General features: G+C 40.1%; 2 protein-coding genes across 3 annotated transcripts in view; one reads left to right on the top strand and one right to left on the bottom strand.

The window, feature by feature from the left end:
- Positions 1-1317: 1317 nt before the first annotated feature.
- LOC145452015 (solute carrier family 2, facilitated glucose transporter member 7-like) lies at positions 1318-17986 on the top strand. The gene is made up of 10 exons (XM_080330235.1): positions 1318-1474; positions 6054-6188; positions 6711-6978; positions 9500-9621; positions 10101-10265; positions 10985-11124; positions 12055-12226; positions 13028-13179; positions 16085-16229; positions 16427-17986. The coding sequence occupies exons 1-10, from the start codon at positions 1445-1447 to the stop codon at positions 16568-16570; spliced, it is 1473 nt and encodes a 490-aa protein (XP_080186361.1). The 5' UTR covers positions 1318-1444; the 3' UTR covers positions 16571-17986.
- A 1278-nt stretch (positions 17987-19264) lies between these two features.
- The window catches only part of LOC145452029 (methylosome subunit pICln-like), a 13926-nt gene continuing 11794 nt past the window's right edge, over positions 19265-21396 (bottom strand). The window contains exons 2-3 of one of the 2 annotated variants that reach the window (XR_013919168.1): positions 20076-21324; positions 19265-20042 (exon numbers count right to left, since the gene is read on the bottom strand). Coding sequence is in view for 1 of the 2 variants with exons in the window: in XM_080330245.1 (XP_080186371.1) it covers positions 20773-21324 (552 nt within the window). In the remaining variant the exon portion in view is untranslated. Of the gene's footprint in view, positions 21325-21396 lie in introns of both variants that reach the window. The other variant, XM_080330245.1, reaches the window with a different exon arrangement.

The following is a 21396-nucleotide window of genomic DNA, read 5'->3' as shown; positions in this document are numbered from 1 at the left end:
TTATATCGAGTAGAAGATTGCTGCCATTCCATGACAACCAAAAGCATCCCTATATGCAATGCAATTTACTTAATATATAGCTGTGGTGACTAACAATCAATCAATACTATAATTATATTTTCACCTGAACAAGACTCACACAATGTGCAGTGCGATAAGACACAATGCGATGTAATTAACAGAGAGGATGATGCCAAACGACCAGTTGCGTTTTTGCAGCAGTTGCGGTCTCTTAAACTGGCATCCACCTCGGCCTATAGTGCCCGATGTCACAGTTCCTTTTTGGATGCTAGTCTCTAATCCGCGTCTCTTTCTTGCTCTTTCCATTCTTTGTGAGAGCGCTCTTTCATTGCGTCTTTTTCTGCTTTTTTTGACGCCGTAAGAACATCAACGCGGGGAAAAGAGCCAAGGATAACCTCAGACGCGGAATCGAACCCGAGCCGCCAGGACGGTAGGCGCTCATCGTCATCGCTGCGTTACATTTCTCTTATTGCTTGTACTAATATGGCTTTAACGGACTTAGTATTGTTATTCCGTATTGCATTTGTATGACTGTACATCATTTGATCAGAGTAGAAGACCTGAGCAAATTTTAAACTCTTGAAACTGCACCCTAGATAAAATAGTTGCGTAGCCCTGCTTTAGGTTTAGAGATAGACTATGTATGCACAATTGCACATTGCACATTGCACAATGCACATATGCACTTGCAGTCCTGCTGAATAGTAGTTACAGCGACATCACGCGGAAAGAAGCTATCGACACTATTCAGTACATGCGGATTATCATCCATCATACGATACTGCGCCGATTAGGCGTTTGGGTTCATAGTCTGAAGTGCACCTGAATATGGAGGTCGCTTAATGTACCTTTGGCTACCGTATTCCCATTAAAGGCGACATATACCGTCGTGGTTCGTAAGACATACTTTCTTCTTAATATATGCTGACAATTATTTAAGATTCATTACTTGCTTGATCACGTCGAGAATGTGTTAACAGTGGAGTATAACGTGCCGGAAAGTCGAAGCGATGTCGTGTCGCCTCGATACCACTGAGATTGATAAAGCGCAATAGGACCCCGGGAAAATCGTTTACGGGGTCTTTCTGAGGAAAATAACTGCTGTCGAATTGTTGATTTACCGCTCAATTTGGACAGAGCCGTTTATCGGCTTAATTCGGCATGTAAGCGGAACCAAAGTGTCCGAATTAAACGGAGTCCACTGTATAGGCTTACCATTTATTCACGTGAATCATCTCTACCGAATCGAAACGAAATTATGTCAGCCGGTTTCCTATACATTACATACACATACTTTCGATACGTCGTCGGAGATCTTCGATGAACTTTCTCTCCTAATAGAGAGAGGCACGTACTTTTGATCGAACGCCGTTTCGAAAACTCAGAATTTAATGATTTAGCTGCCGGAAGCAGAGTTGGAAAAATGTCCGAAGAAAAAACTAAACCGAACGAGGTAGGACGATTACTATTTGACGAATTGAAATCTGCGATATGTGCGGCAGACTTGGACATTTTCACCTTTTACAAATTAGATTAGAATTAGAATGTTAGCTACACAGTTTTTTTCAGATTACCTTGAAATTAGAAATTCTGAAGTTGCGAAGATTTGAACATTGAAATAATTTCAGTTCACATCAAATCATAGTTCCTTCCCATACGCGTGAGAATAGCAAATATCTGTACAGTGTACAGCAAGCCTGGATCGTTTCTTACTATACAGTTTTCCTGCAGCATTTACATAGGGTTACCATACGTCCTCTTTCAAGAAGATCTGTCCTGTTTTTGACTTTTCTTTAAAGTGTCCTCGGAAGACGTCCAAGTGTCCTCTTTTTTGACAATCTTGGTTAAATATATGGCACAATTCGACTTAGATACAGTAAATCATCACTGAAGTCACGCTTCGGCGGGTATTTCGGGAGCTGGGCCGGAGCCGGAAATTGACCGTTTTTTAGTCAACCAACGGATAAAGTGAGAGAAAAACTGTATTTCTGGAGCTGAGTCAGACCTATTTTTTAGTCAACCGACCACGAAGTGGGAAAAATTTACGATTTTTCCAAGATTTTCTTCCGGTTTTGCAAGTCTGAAAATTTTGAAATAGTGTCCTAATTTACAGCAAAATCAGAAATTGGATAAGCAATAAAATTAGAGCATAGAACATTTAACAAATTTGATTAGAATTATGAGATTACTGGCATTTCGCTCAAGTTAGTTTAATTAGACAGCTAGAATTATCTATAGTTGTCCAAGTTGGATGTGCGGTAGTGGGAAAATGCAAGTCGTTTCGGCACCTGACTATCTTTTCATTTTATCAAAATCTTGTGGTGTTTTGAAAGGGTAAAATTATATTGTTGCCACCAATCAATGTAGCCCATAGTCTATGAATACAAGTGCCCCTGCGATTGTGGTTACGTGGGAAGAACGACGCAACGTTTGCAGAACGGCAAAAAAGCATGACTCTATCGCTTCTTCTACCTGTAATTGAGTAGAGGCATCCCTTCAACTTCTTACTGATATTTTTTCAATTTGAATTTTTTATTGCCGATTTCTGGAATGCTTAATATCACCTCCCACATCTACTTGCAAGATTTCAATGCAAAACTACTTATTTTTCTACGTATGCGCGACAAAATGCGAAAAGTGGACGCATTTTCCAGTGAATATACTGGTCAGCAGACATGGGGTGATTACTTCATGAATGTAATCGATTGCGATTACGATTACTTCTGAATGACGCGATTACGATTACGATTACGATTACAGCAAAATCAGGAAGTAGTCGATTATGATTACGATTACATTGGAAAAGTAATCACGATTACTCACGATTACATTTATTTTGCATCATAGAAGCTATGTTGGAAGACAATATATGGATTGCCCTGAAAAGGGCCAATGAGATAACAAACTCCCTTTATAAAAGATGCGTCATTTTATTGTTACGTCATAATGTATCCATTGCCCATTTTCATAGAGGTCAATTTATCGCGCCCAACGATTTGCATTCTTGCCAGAGCAATAACTGCCACATCCCAAATTTCCCAATAGGGTGGAGAGCGAGCTCGAAGGGGACTAAAAAATTATTTCGTAAACCAACATAAGTTATAGAGTATTTTCGAGAGATCTAATTAACTTGAAAATCCTCTCTAGATCAATGATTGCCAACCACGGGCCCGAGAGCCGCATGTGGCTCTCAGCTAGCCAACTTGCGGCTCCCCTTGACGCTGGAAAATCCAACAAAAATGTTAAAAAATCAATCTATAACAAAAAATGATATTCAAAAATGTCACTTGCTTTGCTTGGAATCTGGAGTTTATAATTTATGGTGAAGACCAATTCCTTTGGTGTCGAGTAGCGATTCTCTACTCAGCAACGATTTCGTTACTCAACTCAAAAAGTATGCTCACACTCAAATGCGTCTGGATCGGCAATCAAATTTAAGTCTGCTCATCACCAGACTAAATTAAGTGCAGGCGGTGTTACAACACGTTTTACAACGCTATCTGACCAGCAAACCAATGGATTATTTGACTTGATTGTTAAAGGGGCACTGCGCTCTAAAAATGATGTGGTCTCAAATTGAAGGTAAAAACGAACAAAAATTTTTGGCCGCAGCCATTTCCTTCAGAACGCCACCGTAATGGAGCTGCAATTTATTGAAATTTCTACAAGACCAGCTGCCGCGGCTGCTTAACCCGTTGCATGGCACAATGTCTTCATCGTCGCACTTGCTCGACGCGATAAGGCAGTCACGCAGAGAACGAAACTTAGACACATTTCCTTCATAACATCGGCTGACAACTATCTAAAATTCGTTCTCTGCGTGACTGCCTAATCGCGTCGAGCAAGTGTGACGGTGAAGATATTGTGCCATGTAACGGGTTAAGCAGCCGCGGCAGCTGGTCTTGTAGAAATTTCAATAAATTGCAGCTCCATTACGGTGGCGTTCTGTAGGAAATGGCCGCGGCCAAAAAATTTTGTTCGTTTTTACCTTCAATTTGAGACCACATCATTTTTAGAGCGCAGTGCCCCTTTAAGTTCAACGGCCGGATTGAATTAATGCTTTTTAACCATGATGAAAATGTTTTCAAGTCCTATTGTAGTTAATGCGGCCGCTGACCCTAGTAATTTACAACTTGAGTTGCTAGACATGCAGTCAGATATAAAGACATGACAATTTGTTTATGCGTCTCACGAAAGTTTTTCTTTTAGTCTGCTACGTTTGAGCCACTACAATATCCTTTGAATATATAACAAACCGGAGGTCACGAATTAAGAACATACACTAAGGTAATTATAATAACAAGAAACCAGAGGTCATAATTATGAATTAAGTTGTCCCCGCTCTACAGGTAAGTAATTGTGTGGCGAGATAGCGCAGTGGTATAATCTACGGCTGCAACACCAATGGATTGCGGGTTCGAGTCTGAACGAGGTCGAGGTCTTCTTCTCGCCGCCTCATTCACGTAAGCGGTGCCTTACAAAAAGCTTAGAAGTGAACCGTGCTACAAGTCGGCAGATACGGAGTTGAAAATGCATGAAATCGGCCTGGTGTAAATGTCTGTGGTAGTCGACAAACATACAAATAAACTCTACAGGTAGCCTATATCTGACCATCACGGGCTGAGAGAGGATTAAAAATTGATAGCAATATATTGCAATTACTAAATTTCTTGACGAAATTCAGTCTTCAACTTGAGATTACCACCCTATACGGGGGCCAAAGACCAACGTTTGGACTGGGAGACGAATTGCTGTTTAGGCCCTGATACCAGCTACAACCCACGCTGACATGATATACCATTACCATGTCTTATACCATTACCATTACTTATACCATGTCCATGGCGGCAGGTCCCAATGTTGAATAAAGAATTATGAAATAACGATAGGCAGCCGTTTCAAGTAGAGTCATATGAGAATAAGACGAAGCGAAAATAAAATTCTGCCTTCAACTTAATACAGATATTGTACTGCAAGCTGCCGTTACGGGAAATGGCAAAACGGCTCGCTTATGATATATATATCACCAGCTGTTGATTTTTACTGCTTCGTCGTGGAAACCACAATGTTTTATTTGACGAGTACAAAATTTCAAATCTTTGTCCGGTGTACGTACGTAGGCTACTGGTTAGGCCTACTGCTCGCCAAGCAGCAACGGTCAAACTGCGTTTAACTAAGCATTAGCATAACCAAACATCAACACATAAGTTACCATTTTAAACTATAGGCAGAGCGGAGATAAATTATACTGCTGCGAGGTAGTGGCGTGTGGAACGCGTTGATAACCTGATATACAGCACGGCGGGTGTTCTTACAATCAGACTAATGGACGACGTAGGTACATCGAATATCTATTTACTGTGGATACTTCTTACACAAGGACGCGCAAAGCTGATAGGCTGCTTCTGACGTAATAATGAGCAGTGGCGTTTGAAAATTAGGCGTTTGTGCTGTCACGAACCTGGTATAACATCTTACGCTTGTTCACGAATGTTCAGTTTATATCATAGTCCTTGAACAACTGAAAAGTAATCGCTCTTTCACAGAGAAATCGATTAGATATGGGAAGTAGTCGATTACGATTACGATTACTTCGGAATTTTTTCGAATGTAATCGATTGCGATTACGATTACTTGAAAATGCTGTAATCGTCGTAATCGATTACGATTACTAATCACGATTACCCCATGTCTGCTGGTCAGTAGTCAGCCTTCAAGGTTACCAGACCTCGGCCTGATGTGTCAACCTCGCCTGCATCGATACATGCGTCATTCATTTTCATCGGTATAGTCGTTTCATCTTATCCCTAATTTCTTTCCATTCAGTGTGCATGCAATTTGTTTACATCGCCTAGGCCCAGGTGTTTGTCTGATTTTAAACACTACTCCAAGTCGTTTCGACACCTACCTATCTTTTTATTGTATGGTAGTTTTGTGGTGGTTTGAAATAATACAATTAATAATAAACTGATACTGATGCTGAATCGACTGAGATGGAGGGAAGCACGTCTTAGACTTCCTCTTCATTCTAGACCTCGAACTCGGCATGTTGCGTACGCCTCCTCCTCTTCACGATCTTTTCCTCGGTTCCGATGATAAGTTACGGAATGGTGTGCTTGAATATGGCGACTCCGGTCATGCGGGAAATGTACAACGAATCCTACATGGTGAGAATTTCTCGGATATGCTCGTGTGGAGATTCGTGACGTTGCCAATACCCATAAGTTGGATGCCTGGCAATAATTCTAGCTTCGTGCGCTTTGGTTGCCGCCATGAATAGGTTTGGACAACTCAAAAAGTTTCTGCTTTTTCAAATTAGGTTAGAATTAAAATTATACTGTACAGTTTTCTCCAAATTATACTAGAATTGTATATCCTGAATTCGAAAGTACTATGAAATTCAAATCAAATTCAGGTCATATCAAGCCAGAGTTCATTCTCATTAGCACGAGAACAACAAATCTATGTAAACCAAGCTTGGCTCTTTTGGCACAATACAATTGTCCTGTAAAATTTTCAGGAAAACCAGAAATTAGACTATAATTAAAATGAGAGCCTAGAAACATTTCACAGATTAAATTAGACTTGAAGTACCGGTATTTCGTCCTAAAATCTAATTAGAAACCGAGAATAAATTAGTTTTCCTAGTCTGATGACGAATCCTGCTTTGATTGCAAATAATCTTGCAGGACCGACGTGGAATTCCCATGTCCACACAGCAATGGAACTCCCTCCGATCCTTGACCGTCCGAATTTTCTTGATCGGGGCTTTTTTCGGCTGCTTTTTGGTGAAGGCTTTCCTGTCCTGCCTCACGAGAAAGAAATGCCTCCTCGCCGCTCATTATATCAACGTGATCGGGGGAGCCATTACTTGTACCACTGCGGGCCTCACTAGAGCGTACGAGCCTATCATCATCGGGAGGTTTATCACTGGAATTGGGAGTGGAATGTCTTTTGGTGAGTAGTTTTCGTTTCATTCAACAGTACAGGAAATTTTCAGCTTTTCCGTGTCATATTGGAATTAGAATCATAGCTACACATTTTTATTTTTCAAACTAAATCAGAATTAGAGTTACCCAATTCTCAAAAACTAGAGAATTAAATCGGATGCAGTATTAGAAAGAAATTTAAAAAATCAAATTCATTTCGTGTCAGATCAGATTTCATTCCCCTAAGCTCGAGAATGACAAATATTTGTACATCGAGCCTGACTCGCTTCGCACCATTAAGTTCTCCTGTAACATTTTCAGGAAAACTAGACATATTAAAATTCAAATTACGGAATAGGAACATTTCCCAAATTGGATTACAATTATTTTCCTGGCATTTCGCTCTAATTAGTCCAATGAGACTATAGGAATTATCTAGTTGACAACCTTTTCTGATGTGCGTACCGGCATAAAACTGAATCTTTGACTCGTGGTATATACAGACGGGCTATGCATTTGCTTACGCATACCATGAGTGCATGATGAGCAACTGCCACTGAACAAGGAAGGTACAGAAATAGTCTTGTAAGCAATATTCCCTCTAATGTTTCACGAGTCTGCGCGCCCTCACCAACTCACTGCGTGGTCCCTTAGACAACAGTGCGCAACGAGTAAAAAAAGGTGTCCAGATTGGCGTTCTTGTGAGCCGCTAAAATTTTCTGTGCGTAGAGACCGTGTCAGCACTGCGAAATTGCGCACGCGCACAGCTTAGACTGAACAGTGCTTGTACGGCTTTCTAAGTCTTGCACCACCCTTCTATACTATCGCGGTAATGCAGGAGAGCCAAGTGGGGAAGTCACGGATACCAGTGATACCAATCAGGTCTTTGGCCTGACCCGGCCGGAGATTGAATCAAGGACCTACCGACCGAGAAGTCGGACGCTCCACCATTACGTTATCTTATCGATTATTCATTATTTAATGTGATTTCAGAGGATCTAAGCAAACAATCAACTTTTGTAATTGGACCTCTGCTAAAAATAGTTGAGTGGTCCTGCCCTAGACCCTACGCCAACACATCCCAGAAAGATGATACCAGTAAACAGACCCCACTGCATCCCTGGAATATATCTCCGTAAGAATTGGTGTGTTTCACCCATTGGAATATCTGTGATTTACGACTACGCTATGGTACAATATTAGCGAAACGAGTGTGCACTCACACCCAAAGGGTTGAAAAGGGTGCGACACGAAAAGAGAACCTAACTCAGAATTACATCGCGGTAATAAATCCTACTTGCTTGCCTGCATACCTTCCTACGTTCCTACATGCATTCATGATTGGGATTAAAATGTTGTACTCGATCTGTACCACGGTATACGTCCTAGGTATAGGCTCTGATTTCGTGTGCCATGGGTGCATATTCACACTCGTCATTGGGGCTGGTACATGGGTGGAAATGCACACTCTTCTAAGGCTGTGGAAATCCGGTTAACACACCTATTTTGCACTCATGTATTTTTCAGCACATGTTACGGACCACTATTTCGTAGGATTCGAGCAGATGACCTCCGCCTGTGATTCATTTTCATGTCGCAGTTCTCATAATTGTGTAATGTCGATGTTAACCCCGTCGTTCTTAAGTTCACAGTCGGATTTGCGCGAGGGATATGGTTAAACAAACACTAGTAACACGAAACATACCAATACTGGCAAGACGTATGGCTACGGGCGGTGCGCCGCTTTGATAAATACATGCGCTAATGTCGTGTTAAGCATAGATATACACTGACTGTCCGACTCTATCGTCAATTAAAAGCTTCCGTATAACTGACGTCAAGCCAATAAACAAACAAACATTCTCGATTAGTGTAACATGTTTATTTAATAGTTACCTACTACAATTCGATGCTTCTAAATTACAATGAGATTACTGTAAGCATTTTAGGATTTTTTAACAAAAAGGCATCGCCGATATACATCATGCGTACTTGGACAACTAGATAATTCTCGCTATCTAATTAGATTTATTAGGGCGGAATGCCAGTTTTCATTTGCTCCTATTCTAAGTTTATTCACATTAGTGAATGTTTTTATGCTATAATTTTAATTCTTATTTAATTTCTAGTTTTCCTGAAAATGCTACAGCAGAACTGTATAGCGCGAGACGAGCGAAGCTTGCTGCCAGACATTTTACATAGCATGCTTATGAGAATGAAATCAAATTTTATTCTACTTTTACTGCTATACTTAACAGTTTTTTACGCAAATCTAACTTAGTTTTTACGATCAATCTTTTGTAAAGTAAAAATATGGGTTTTTGATAGGCTTGCATCGCTTTTGTGAGTTGAAGTAGCGTGACACCTGGACGAAATAACCACGGTAGTAGTGTTTTCGTTTTTTTAGGCAAAACTCGGCCTAAAATTCATACTTACTTTCAAATCTATACTTCTACAATTCTACATGTACTTGAGTAGACATTTACGAAGAAATCTACTTATACTTGAGTATCACCGATGACTACTTCCACCAATTATTACGTTTTCAGTCTTGGTTCTGATCATTGTGGCCGAAATATGCGTGAAAGCAAGGCAGCAAGTCTACAACAGTCTGATTGGCGTCGCCCTTGCAGTCGGCACCCTGTTTGGAATGTTCTTCGGATGGACAAAGGTGAGATATGATCTGAATAGACTTCGAAGGCTAGGTGATCATTCTAGTTGTATAATTCGACTAATTCGAGTGATGTCGCTAGTTTAAACTAGTCTAATTGTGAAATGCTTCCATGCTTTCATTCTATATCCAATCGATGTATATAGATATGGTTCTAATGTAAATGCTACAGGAGAACGGTATAGTACGAAACGAGCGAAGCTTGCTGTACAGGATGTATGTCATTCTCGTGCTCAGGAGAAAGAACGAGGATTCGATATGAACTGAACTGAATTTTAGTTGTATTTCATTCCAATTCGGAGTGCAATTTCCTTACCAAATATTTTCAAATTCGGTAATTCCATAACTCTAATACAATTAGGAAGAAACCGTGTACCTGAAACTATAATTACAATAAGATTAGGAGAAGCTTTAAATTATCTAGATATCCAACTCTGCTCTGAAACCTGTATTTCAAACTGGATTTTCGTATTTTCTAGGTCTTCGGAACTCCTCAACTGTGGCCTTTAATTCCTCTGTTACCGGCGCTCCCATCGCTAATGTACATTCTGATATCCGTGCCGGAGACGCCGTATCAAGTATTGAAATCCGGAAACCTGTCCTTACTCAGGTTGATGATGAGGAAGCTGAGAGACGGCAGCGAGGTAAGATGAGTGCGAACATAGATAATTAACCAACACATAGATCCGCGACACGGGGCTGCACGGTTGGGCAACACAACCCAGCTGGGAATTTCTGGTAGATTCGTAAACAGATATCGCTATGTTATAGCTTGCGACCCGGGCGAAAAATTTAATAAAAGCGGTATTAAACAGAATCTACTGCCGCAATGTATTCTAAAATCCGAAAAATCTCACGGACAGGGAAAATTTTAAAATAAAATTGCTGACCGTTGAACCTTCCGATGTCGAAACTGCATTTAACGCTGCCTTTTTGATATTAGTTGTGGTACGTGGCTCTAATGAATGTTCTGCAAGGCGACTTGTTAAATTTGTTAGAGAGATTGTGATTTCCCGGTATTTTGGAAGAAATGAGACTTTGCTGTTTGCTGGCCTTCATTTTACCGCCAAATACCACTAAATTGTACTGTCGAAATGTAATGAATTTTGTTTGAAAAGTCTTCATCATATAACTTTCCACCTATAACTGGTCTTGGACGAGTTGCAGGGTAGCCTACATGGCAGAGATATCTAAAAGTTGTAGGAGTTATCGATATTTCGGATTACTTAGAAAAATATGTCTCAAAGGGTATAGAAGTCTAATATATTTTGTGGACCGACAGGAAACTTGCCGCCGATTGGTGATGGAGAATGATTGATCTATGGCGTGATTTCTCGCGTGAATCATGTTGCCGTTTTCACAGGATGCGGTCGACTCGGAGATTCGTGAGATGGTTGGCGAGGAGGAATCGAAATCAAAAGAGCTTCTAGATTACGACATCACGCCGAATCGGAGTTACAGAGATATCACGCTGAAAGAAGCGGTCGGGATTATTCAATACAGGTGGAACTTTTCATCACTGGCCACTATACTCTCGATTGAGCTTTGTCTAAATGGAGGTGGTGCAATTAGTAGAAGTAAAAGTAAGGTAGGCTATATATTTTTACTAAAGTAGCGATTCCCGGGTAAGTAAAAGAGTAAGTATTGCAGGCGTATTGTTGCCGAAAAATTGGAAGCCTGTCGAGTAGGAGTAGAGAGATGTAAAATCATGACCACTCGAATAAGTAATGCAAGTGGGAAAAACCTACTTGAGTACTCCGAAAAAGGAAAGAGTACTTTGTTACTGACGACTTTTGAGCATATGTCACATTCAAAATCTGATGATTGGACTCGCTTGAAGAAGTCATGACTTGAAATATAACACCCTCGCCCGATTATGCGGTTAGAAGTGGCGATTCCCAATACATTTCAAATCTACTTCAAGTGGGATCATTAAAACAGAGTATTAATTATCCAGTACTCAGGTAAGTAATTTCTAAATTCAGATTTAGTCGAAGGGCTGCGTGCATGCTTTTTGCAGTTAGTCAGGGGTGCTATTTCCGACAACATTTAAAACATCTATCTTCGTGAGTAACGACTATTTGGCACTACAAATTGCTTAAATCTTCAAATATGCATGTAGTCAATGATACACGGGTATTATTTCGCGTGTTTTTATGACGATTTTCATCATAAACGCAAGGTAAACTTACGCTAAAACTACTTTCCACCTTTGAAAATCCAAATTGTTAAAAGTTTGTATACTTTACCTACAAACCTGTTGAAGCATGGCAGCTAAGGAGTTTTAAAATATAACCACTTGGCAAGTGGTGCTAAAAAAGATAGTGATACATACTTCGGTATACTGAATACCTCTGTATGTGAAATGCATGAGATGGAAGTTCTGTCGTGTCAGAATGATCATTATCATTTCCACTTCATTCTCACGAACAGGAGGCAATTTTTCACGGTGACGTCACTGCTTGCGGGGTTTGCTTTGAGCGGATATAGTTGCGTTATAACGTACTGCGAAACGATGCTCGTTGAAGCCGGATTCGATGGCGTGTCGACCAGTGGAGTTGTGCTCTGTCTGCTTACGTTCCAAGTGATCGCTACGCTGCCCGGAGTAAGAACCTGATTGTTATAATCGAATTTTAGATTCGATTGAAATATTTTGCCGCTGATTGCGGCTATATGTCGAGAGACGGAGAAATAGCAAATCGAGAGGTAGGCCTATTTAGCAAATCCATAATTAACATTCTAATCAATAACATATTGAACAAAAGGCAATTAGGTGAATGTCATATAGGCCTATAGATAGGGACAGAATTGTTTGTACTGAAGTAGAAGTAAAAGTATAACAGCTTGAATTTAAACTCATGTACGGGTATAGAAATGCTGATTTTCAAGTACGTCATAACCACTTGAGGACCTAGTGGAAGTAAAACCGATTTCAGTACTGCGAAAAAGTACTAGTACTTATTTACTGAGGCCCTCTGGAAAATCAAGTTGTATACAAGATGTTCAATACAACACAGTCATCAAAGCCAAACCATCCGGGCCAGGAACGCCATACTATAGAAGTCGTTACCCGCATAACTAACTGACAAAATACAAAGAAATATTAACAACAAAGTAAGTAGAAAAAGGCATCATGGAAAACGAAAAGGTATATAGTCATTGTCAAATATAAAGATCATCATTGCAAATACAACTTAGCGATACCTTGATCGCAAAGAGTCATAAATCTTTTTGGTACTCACCAGGCAAACTATGAAGTTTGGGGGGTAAGTATTATTTCATATACTGACACCAATATAGGTGATTGAATTTTGCACAAACTGGAAGGGACCCTGCCTAAAACACAGTTTCGTAGGATAGATCTTCTTAATTCAACAATTACGCGATGCCTGCCGTCACATTTCAGGCTTTTCTTCTTCCTCGGATCGGTTCTTGGTTGCTACTGATATCTGGCTGTCTCATTACGATTCTCGGCCAGATTCTGATCGTGATCAGTGTCGCCCTGACTCCGGATCAGTCGTGGCTAGCGGCTCTTGGGATAGGAGTATTCCTTCTCGGGTGAGAAGCTGAGAACGCAACTTAACCTATGTGATCTGATCACCATGTGCGAATATTTCGTTTTTAGGCCTACATGTATATTGTATACAGAGATGGTCAAAGTAGTCAAGAAGGCTACTCAAGTAGAAGTAGCGAATAAAAAATCTACTCAAGTACGAGTAGAAGTACTTCTTCCATAAGCAACATAAAACTACTTGAAGTAGAAGTAGAATTGACCGGCTTTTAATCTACTCAAGTAAGTAAGTAGTTGCGAAAACGATCGTAATTCGTTCGCGTGGATTGTCAAAAGCTGCAAATTGAGCTATGCGAAAGATGCAGAGCTTGATGCATATTGATGCATACCGCCGGCAGGTATCCAATTTTCGATACCATTAGCATTCATCAACATAATTGGATGAAAATGCTATTATTGATAGCCTATGGCAGTGGTTCTCAACCGGTGTGCCGCGGCACACTAGTGTGCCAATTGAATTGCTCAGGTGTGCCGCGAGCAAATGTGGTAAACTAGGTCGAAGTATAACAAAATTCCAAATTTTAAGTGTGTCATTGTCAGTTTTTCTTTTGAATTTATCAAGACACGCGATGTACAATCCGGTGCAGTGAACAGATACAAGGATGTCGAGACGACCATAGTTACGTTATCTCAATCTGACACCCCCATTAGGTCATGGATTGGGCATTTATCTGGCTTTTTATTGTAAAGACGATCTGAGTACAGCAACGTATTGGGTCGGGCAATATCATAAATCTGCGACGCTTCGTAACTTGCTAATGCACTGCCATGAATCAAACTGGGGCCTCCGCCGTCAATGGGTATGATACGCTAGTTTGCCCTCATATAGTAACATTTAGGACGGTGCATGATAACTTAACTCGTGCAATTCGACCGTGATGTTGAGGTGTAGCCGAAGGTGTTCACCTTTTACTTGTCACCCCATCAGAACCGAAGGCAGAACAGGGACATTTCGCAGGTTGATGACCTTTTTCTGTTTCTATTTGTAGTCATATTCTTGCCATGTCTTCGTCATCGATGACCATTTTACACCATACCGACATTACTTATTTTGATTCCTGAGTTCCAGCTTATGGCACGGCCCACTTTTTGTAAGACACTGCTTTTGTAGATCGGAGGACAAGTAGGGGCCTATATATAAACCTCCAACATCTAGGAAGGCATTCCCACCATCGAGAAATGATGTCATTTGGGAGTGATGTTCACGTTTACAAATTAAAATTGCCAACATATAGCCATTCACATTGCGATTGTTAGGTAGCGTGTCAGCACTGCAGGTAAAACGTAGGCTCAGGGCGCAACGTAATGTTGCAGGCGACAAATTTGAGAAGTAAAATTGATCAAATTATATCAGTTAACAAATTTCACCGCCGCTGACGTTTATTATCCCGGTTTGTTGGAACTACAATTGAACAGCGGCTGGCTGCCAGTAAAACTATTGAGGTATTGCTATCCTCACAGAAGCTATTACACGATCTGCATGGAAATGCGTTTGGCATCCATGTATAATGTATACACATCTCTACGCCTATGCATGGCGATCGTGATTGACTCTTCGATGCGACGGTTAATTACATCGACAATGAGGCAGTGAGCAGACTTTATTGTCAATCCAATCTTATGAAATTAATCTCAGCCTGAAGTTTAAACGAGATCTGAGCAGGCCAGCTATGTCAAATGATACCATTCGTAGACGTATTTGTGACATGTCCGCAGAGATAAAAGAAAACTTAATTTTTTCTTTGAAGCGGAGTAAGCTTCTTGAGTGCTCCGAAAAGGTAGAAGTAGGCTACTTCGCCAGTGACCACTTATGTAAGACTGTGGTTGCTGCTACACGCATTCTTGTAGTTTGCCTTTGCCTTAAGCCAAAAGAGTTCAGAATCACTGTGCTAGTGTGCCGCGAACTATTTTTCATTTTCAGAGTGTGCCGTGAGTTCAAAAAGGTTGAGAACCACTGGCCTATGGTAATGCGATACTAATCGTCCGTTCACTCGAGCAGTCCGTTTTAGAATATATCATGGTATGGCGCCCTCCCCATATTATAAGGCAGTACGGAACAGTTGTATCGGATACGGTGTAAACACTTTGCGCGATCAGTAAACGTTGATAAAAAATAAGGTGGACCGCAAAAATGACATAATGCGTAGCTTTATTTCCGGAAATTATAGGCATTACTACACTTGCTTGTTCTCCAGACAAAAGAACTGAAACTAATTAGAACTCAAAGTATGATACTGGAAATTGAAAGGGAAATATAAATACTACTTCTAAAAGCGAAACATGCATTTCATGACTTTAGCCCAGACAAGTTTCAAAGGTGGTATGGTAAAACAGGTCTGAAGCTAGAAAAAGTCAGAGTTCACTTTTTCAGATTACGACACGCCATGGACTGCTAGATAACGATATGATAAGTAAATGCTAGAATGCGAAACATCAGTTTCAAACGTTATGCGGTGTGAACGGAACCACGCATTGTATTCATCGATACTTTTCGTGAAATCATACTGGATCACTTCATATCCACTGAGCGCGAAGCGCGACGGAAATTTTGGGTTTTACTCTCAACTTTTATGAAAGTTAAATGCTGGTACTCCGTAAAAACAGCCACGAAATTCATCAGGCTATCTTTCTGCTAGGTGGATTAAACTACTTCTACTTGACAAACTGCAAATAGCGAAAAGTAAGTAATTAGTTCACAAAATATTACGAAGTAGAAGTAGCGAAAAACTACCTTCAAGTACTTTAAAAAAGTAGAAGTACTTCGTTACTGATCAACTCTGATTGTATAAGTCTAACAACTATGTTTTTACACTCTCAATCTAGTATCAGCACTGACTCCTTTCACCATCTCTAATGACGGTAGCGCGTGTGAATTGAGTATCATCTTTACAGGTCTGCTGGCTGCACAACCATAGCCATCTTTCCTCTTATTTCCGAGGTTACGACTCTGCAGACACGAGCTGTTTCGCTTAACTCCGGATCTGCCATTTTCTGGCTCATCAGCTGGTTGGTGGCATTCAGCTCCGCCTATTTCCAGGTTATTCATTAATTCATTAATTCATTTTTATACCATTGAACACCACAATATCGTAAAAGATCTAAGTTGCTGCCGATTAGACGAAAAGATTAGGGTTTATTTCAATATGAAAACTTTATTCAATTGTATATTGAAGTTTTGTAACTCACAGAGTCTTTTCGTGGATTACAAAACAAAACTTAAGTATTTCCTTCCAGAACTGGTGGGGAGCCAACAGCCTCTTGATTTGGACGGCTTTCACGATCATATTCACTGTTTATGTGATGGTGCTGGTGCCTAATACAAAGAAAATATCAGCGGCGCGCGAAGAACTAAAGCGACAACGGACGGACGCTGCATGAAATTGCCATGAGAATTCACGCAGACGAACATGTGAAATGCATCAGAGTCAATTCTGCGATATGCAATTCACTTCACGACCTGACACCTTCAGTAAAACTGACCTTGCACTTGCTGACAGCCATCCCCAACCAGCCAGCACAAATGTATATATTAAATACGTTGCCTTTGACTCGCGTCAACATTTGAACAGTTGAATAGCGAAATAAATCCACATATTTTCATCTGACACTCTAATATTCATGTTTATGTCAATCAATATGGATATATTATTGAATTGTAGCTTGCTTAAGTTCTGTGCTTCCAATAGTCTTTTATTATTCAAATGTATGAACAGTAGGGCTGTTCAAAAATAACTTATTTTTCTGGATTCCAGTTGTTCAGTTATTAAATTGTCAGGTTACCCTAAAAAACGTTGCACACCAAATTTGGTTCAATTCTAACAAGTATAGGGCTCCGCAGATCCAATTAAATTTTTTAATTCAAACAGGAAAATTAAAAAAATATTTAAATTTTTCTGTCAACCCCATGAAATTGTTGAGCTGTCTTCAGAGACGATGCAAAACAAATTTGACTCAATTCGAACTAGTAGCAGCGGAGTTATTGGAGTTTTCCGTTGATATTTCTCGGATAATGCATGATTGGTGGATAATCCGAAGATTATCAACGAAAAACTCCAATACCTCCGCTTCTACTAGTTGGAATTAAGTCAAATTTGTTTTGCATCGTCTCTGAAGACAGCTCAACAATTTCACGGGGTTGACAGAAAAATTTGATTTTTTTTTTTTTAATTTTCCTATTTAAATTAAAAATTTTAATTGGATCTGCAAAGCCCTATACTTGATAGAATTAACCAAATTTGATGTGCGGCGTTTTTTAGGGTAACCTGACAATTTAATGACCGAATGGCTGGAATCCAGAACATAAAGTTATTTTTGAACAGCCCTAATGAACAGGATAGGCCTATAGACGAGAAATGCACAGACCAATACGCACACCGCAACGTAGGCTACTTACTGCTTATACTTACAATATTGATATAGTATTCGATTCTGTTGGTGATTATTATGGATAGGAAGAGTTCAAAATGAATGTATTAACGACGCGATAACAAAATCGTCGCGTCAAGATGATTAGTATGGCGAATTTTCATTTACTAAGAATGGCGTGCGGTGTGGAAAATGACTGGGAGCAGATCTCGAGTCGCACATCCAGAATGTTGTCAGCTCTTTCAAACTATCATAACTAGACGCAGTTTCTTCCCAAATTAGATTAGAATTACTACATTCGCAAAAAATAATCTGAAAATTGGAATGAAGTTTTGAATTAGAAATACAACAAAACTCAAGTTCACTTCATATCAGGTCATAGTTTGTTCTTGCAAGTATAATAGAATGACAACTGTCGGTACACAGCAAGCTTGGATCGTTGCGCACTATTGTGGGCATTTTCAGGAGGGGATATTAGATAGAATTCAATTGAGAGCATAGACATATTTCAGGAATTAGATGTAATTAGATTGCAGTCGACAAGAATTGTCTAATAGTCCCAGTTTGACTGGGAGGTCCTTTAGCGTTTGCCTGAATATATATCCAATACCGGAATGGGAAATCCCAGTTCGGAAGGAGTTGCATCTAAGACAGGCCTGGGCAAAGTGCGGCCCGAGGATCTATTCTGTGCGACCCGTGAAAGTTTGCTCGGCATTCAAAACATAAAACCTACTTTTGAAGGTTTTTGTGTGGACTAATACCATAAGTTGTACCGACCGAACAGGGGATTCCTTTACTTCGAAGCCTGTTCATTAACATGCCACAATTACGCTGCCCACATAGGCCTACCTCGCTATAACACAAGGTTCCGAGTCGGACTAGAGCCATTTTCATTTCACCACCGAGTCAAGTCCGGGTCCAAGTCAGCGAGCAGAGGGTCGAGTCCGAGTCATGGTATAATGAATCGAGTCCGAGTCCAATACATTGCGTTGACTGTTCAGTGTTCAGTTTCCAGTTGAAGTCTAGTTAATCCGACCTTTTATAACTCTGTTTGTTCGTATGGAATGGTTTGCATTTATAACAAACTAATTTTCCTCAATTTTAGCAGTTTCTGATCGCTTTTATAAGTAGGCCGACCAGTATCGATAGATGAAGTCGCAATAGTGTGGTTACTTTACTATTCTTCAAAATTACAATGAAATGTCGGTCTTGGGCGCCGGAATCTCGAGTCATGCACAATGACTCGAGTCCAAGTCAAGACACTACACAGATTGACTCGAGTCGAGTCATTTCCGTATTTTGAGAAAATGACTCGAGTCATCAGAAAAACGTGATGCAAGTCGGATTTCTACTTTACAAAATATATCGCATAAAAAGTAAGTAGTTTTGCTTAAAAATTTATGAATATAAGAGAAGGTGATATAAAAGCAGAACCACTCTAGTAGGTAAAAGCTATACTTGAGCACTGGAAAAAAGTATTCGGCATTGACAACCTCAGCTCCTATCACTCACCCCCAAACATGTAAAAACTACCAATCTTCCTAGTTGACGGTCAAGTACATACTGGTTACAGGATTTACAAAAGAGAGCAGTTCTCGTTGCATAAATTAAAAACTGAGTATTTCTAGTTCTAGTTGCAAAGTTTGGAAATCCAGTAGTTTGTTCAAGTCTGCTCACCCCATACCCAATACAAGATCAAGCCTCAAGTGCAAGTTACCACTCGGTAATTTCAAAAATAGAATACAACAAAACGTACAAATTCATAGTGACAGAAGAAATGTAGTACTCGGCGTCATGATCGCGATCAAGTTTTCAAACAGTTTTAGGGAATGCATTTTCACAAACAAAAGATCACAGATACACTTTGATAGAAACAGAACAAAGTGGCAGATTTATAATGCTGCATGGTGATCGAAACACGGCGCCACAATTACAAGGCAAAGCAAACCTCTTCTCAAACTAGATATCACGACATCGGCAGTGGAAGCTGGAGATCGGAGTAACAAAAGGTATCAAAACTAGAGTCTCGCCTGTTATATTGGCTTGCCATTGTCATCAAGTTGAAAGAAATATTGGTGGCCTCACAACAAGTTATTAGGGAGTCGGAGAACTACAATCTGCAACTGGAAATATTGATCGATTTCTTACAGCACACAACTGTCCAGATGCACCCTTTCTGGTTTGATTCAAGTCCAAGCATACTTATGGCTGTAAAGCCGTACTATTGAATGTTATCAAGTTTTAGAAATGCGCCTTAAGCCAGATATCATATCTATTGAATATCCGGTCGAATACATAAGTCTTATCGGTGAAGGTGATTGTTTTCGCTTTTCATGGCATGTCAGTTGGGCTCTAAAAAGGACTCCCTATGAGTGTTGCAAAATACTGACCAGAAATATTGAACGCAAGTACGAACCGACAGTTGAGCCGACCAAATCATAGCACAGCATCAAAAATAACTGTTTTATTCAAGTTACACTGGCTACTCGATAAAATTGTCAGGTTAGCTAAAAGAAACGATGCACACCAAATTTGGATTCAATATATATAAAAAATAAATAAATTTGGATTTGAATGAAATGGTATTTACGGAGGCCAGTTCAAGAATTAGCCCCCGTAAATACTATTTTATTCAAATCCAAGTTTTTCGACTGCAATAACTTTGCATAAACTGCTTTAATCGAGCCAAATTTGGTGCGCATGGTGTCTCTAGAAAAGGTAACAACTTCATGGGGTAGAAGTAAAGTTTGAAAACATTTTCAATTCATTTTTAGATAATAAATCCAAAACTTACTTCTCTTGTAGCAATGCTGCTCAGGATGGAATTGAACCAAATTTGGTGTGCGGCATTTTTTTTTTGGTCAACCCAACAATTTTATCAAGTAGCCAGTGAATTTTTAAAAAGAAGTCATTTTTTAACAGCCCTACTGTGGGCATTGAAAATAATGACCACCTGAAATTCACACTTGATTTACGCAGTCTTGGGCGAGTAGAACCCAATCGATATCGGAATTTTGAGTCGATACAGCAATACAGCATCAAGCTTAATGCATATTTCCAAAACTTCAGAGCATCTATTCAAAGAGCTTTGGAGCCATTACTATTTTCGAACATGAAATTAACTAGAAAGACTGCATCATGACACCTGTAAGCTATTAGAAATAGATGAATATTCCTAGCATAACAGTAACAGATTATAGTTTTAACAAACATAATCAATCAGCGTCATCAAACTGTCCGTCGGTAGTCATCCCATCCGGGTCTTTCACATCTTCGACTCGACCCACAAGCGGGGGCTGCGACTCTTCCTGTGCGCCCCCCTCCTCGTCATCACTGATAATCACCCCTGTCATCTGATCGCTGATATCAGACTGCGCCAACATGTTCTCGAGTCTTTGCAATGTAGCTTGCCCCTGTGTGGACAAATGATTGAAACCGTCTTCTGTCATGTAAAACCCGCCCGCAGCTCCATCTTCGAAATTAGGATTATACTCTACGGCTGTATCATTATTATCACCTCCGTCGTAATAATCGTCGCTGTCTTCAGAGTCTGGGTGTAAGCATTGGGCGTCGTTCATGGCGTTGAACATTGTCGTTAAATTGTCTTTGCATTGCGGCACAAATCTGATTTCCGTAATCTCGTTCGTGTATTGGCTGCCAAAATCAACGTTATCAGATTCGTCTTCATGTTGTGAGTCGCCATTCGTAGATGCTCCATTTTGTAGTCTTCCGTTGTACATTACGTAAAGACACTCTTCCGGAAAAGCCTATGAAGATACGATGGAGTCAATGTTCAGACTGCGACTGTGGCTACTCTTTATATTCGATATACAATGTTC

This window comes from Botryllus schlosseri, chromosome 12 (assembly GCF_051294905.1).
Source record: "Botryllus schlosseri isolate E-star chromosome 12, Bs_hap1, whole genome shotgun sequence".
NCBI classification, from domain to species: domain Eukaryota; kingdom Metazoa; phylum Chordata; class Ascidiacea; order Stolidobranchia; family Styelidae; genus Botryllus; species Botryllus schlosseri.
This window is presented reverse-complemented; position numbering and strand designations above follow the sequence as displayed.

Bases quoted from the DNA above. Each gene is read 5' to 3' on its own strand.
- LOC145452015 (XM_080330235.1), top strand. From the start codon at position 1,445: ATGTCCGAAGAAAAAACTAAACCGAACGAG. The intron at 6,189-6,710 runs GTGAGAATTTCT...ATAATCTTGCAG, and splicing joins TGTACAACGAATCCTACATG to GACCGACGTGGAATTCCCAT. The intron at 13,180-16,084 runs GTGAGAAGCTGA...TCATCTTTACAG, and splicing joins ATAGGAGTATTCCTTCTCGG to GTCTGCTGGCTGCACAACCA.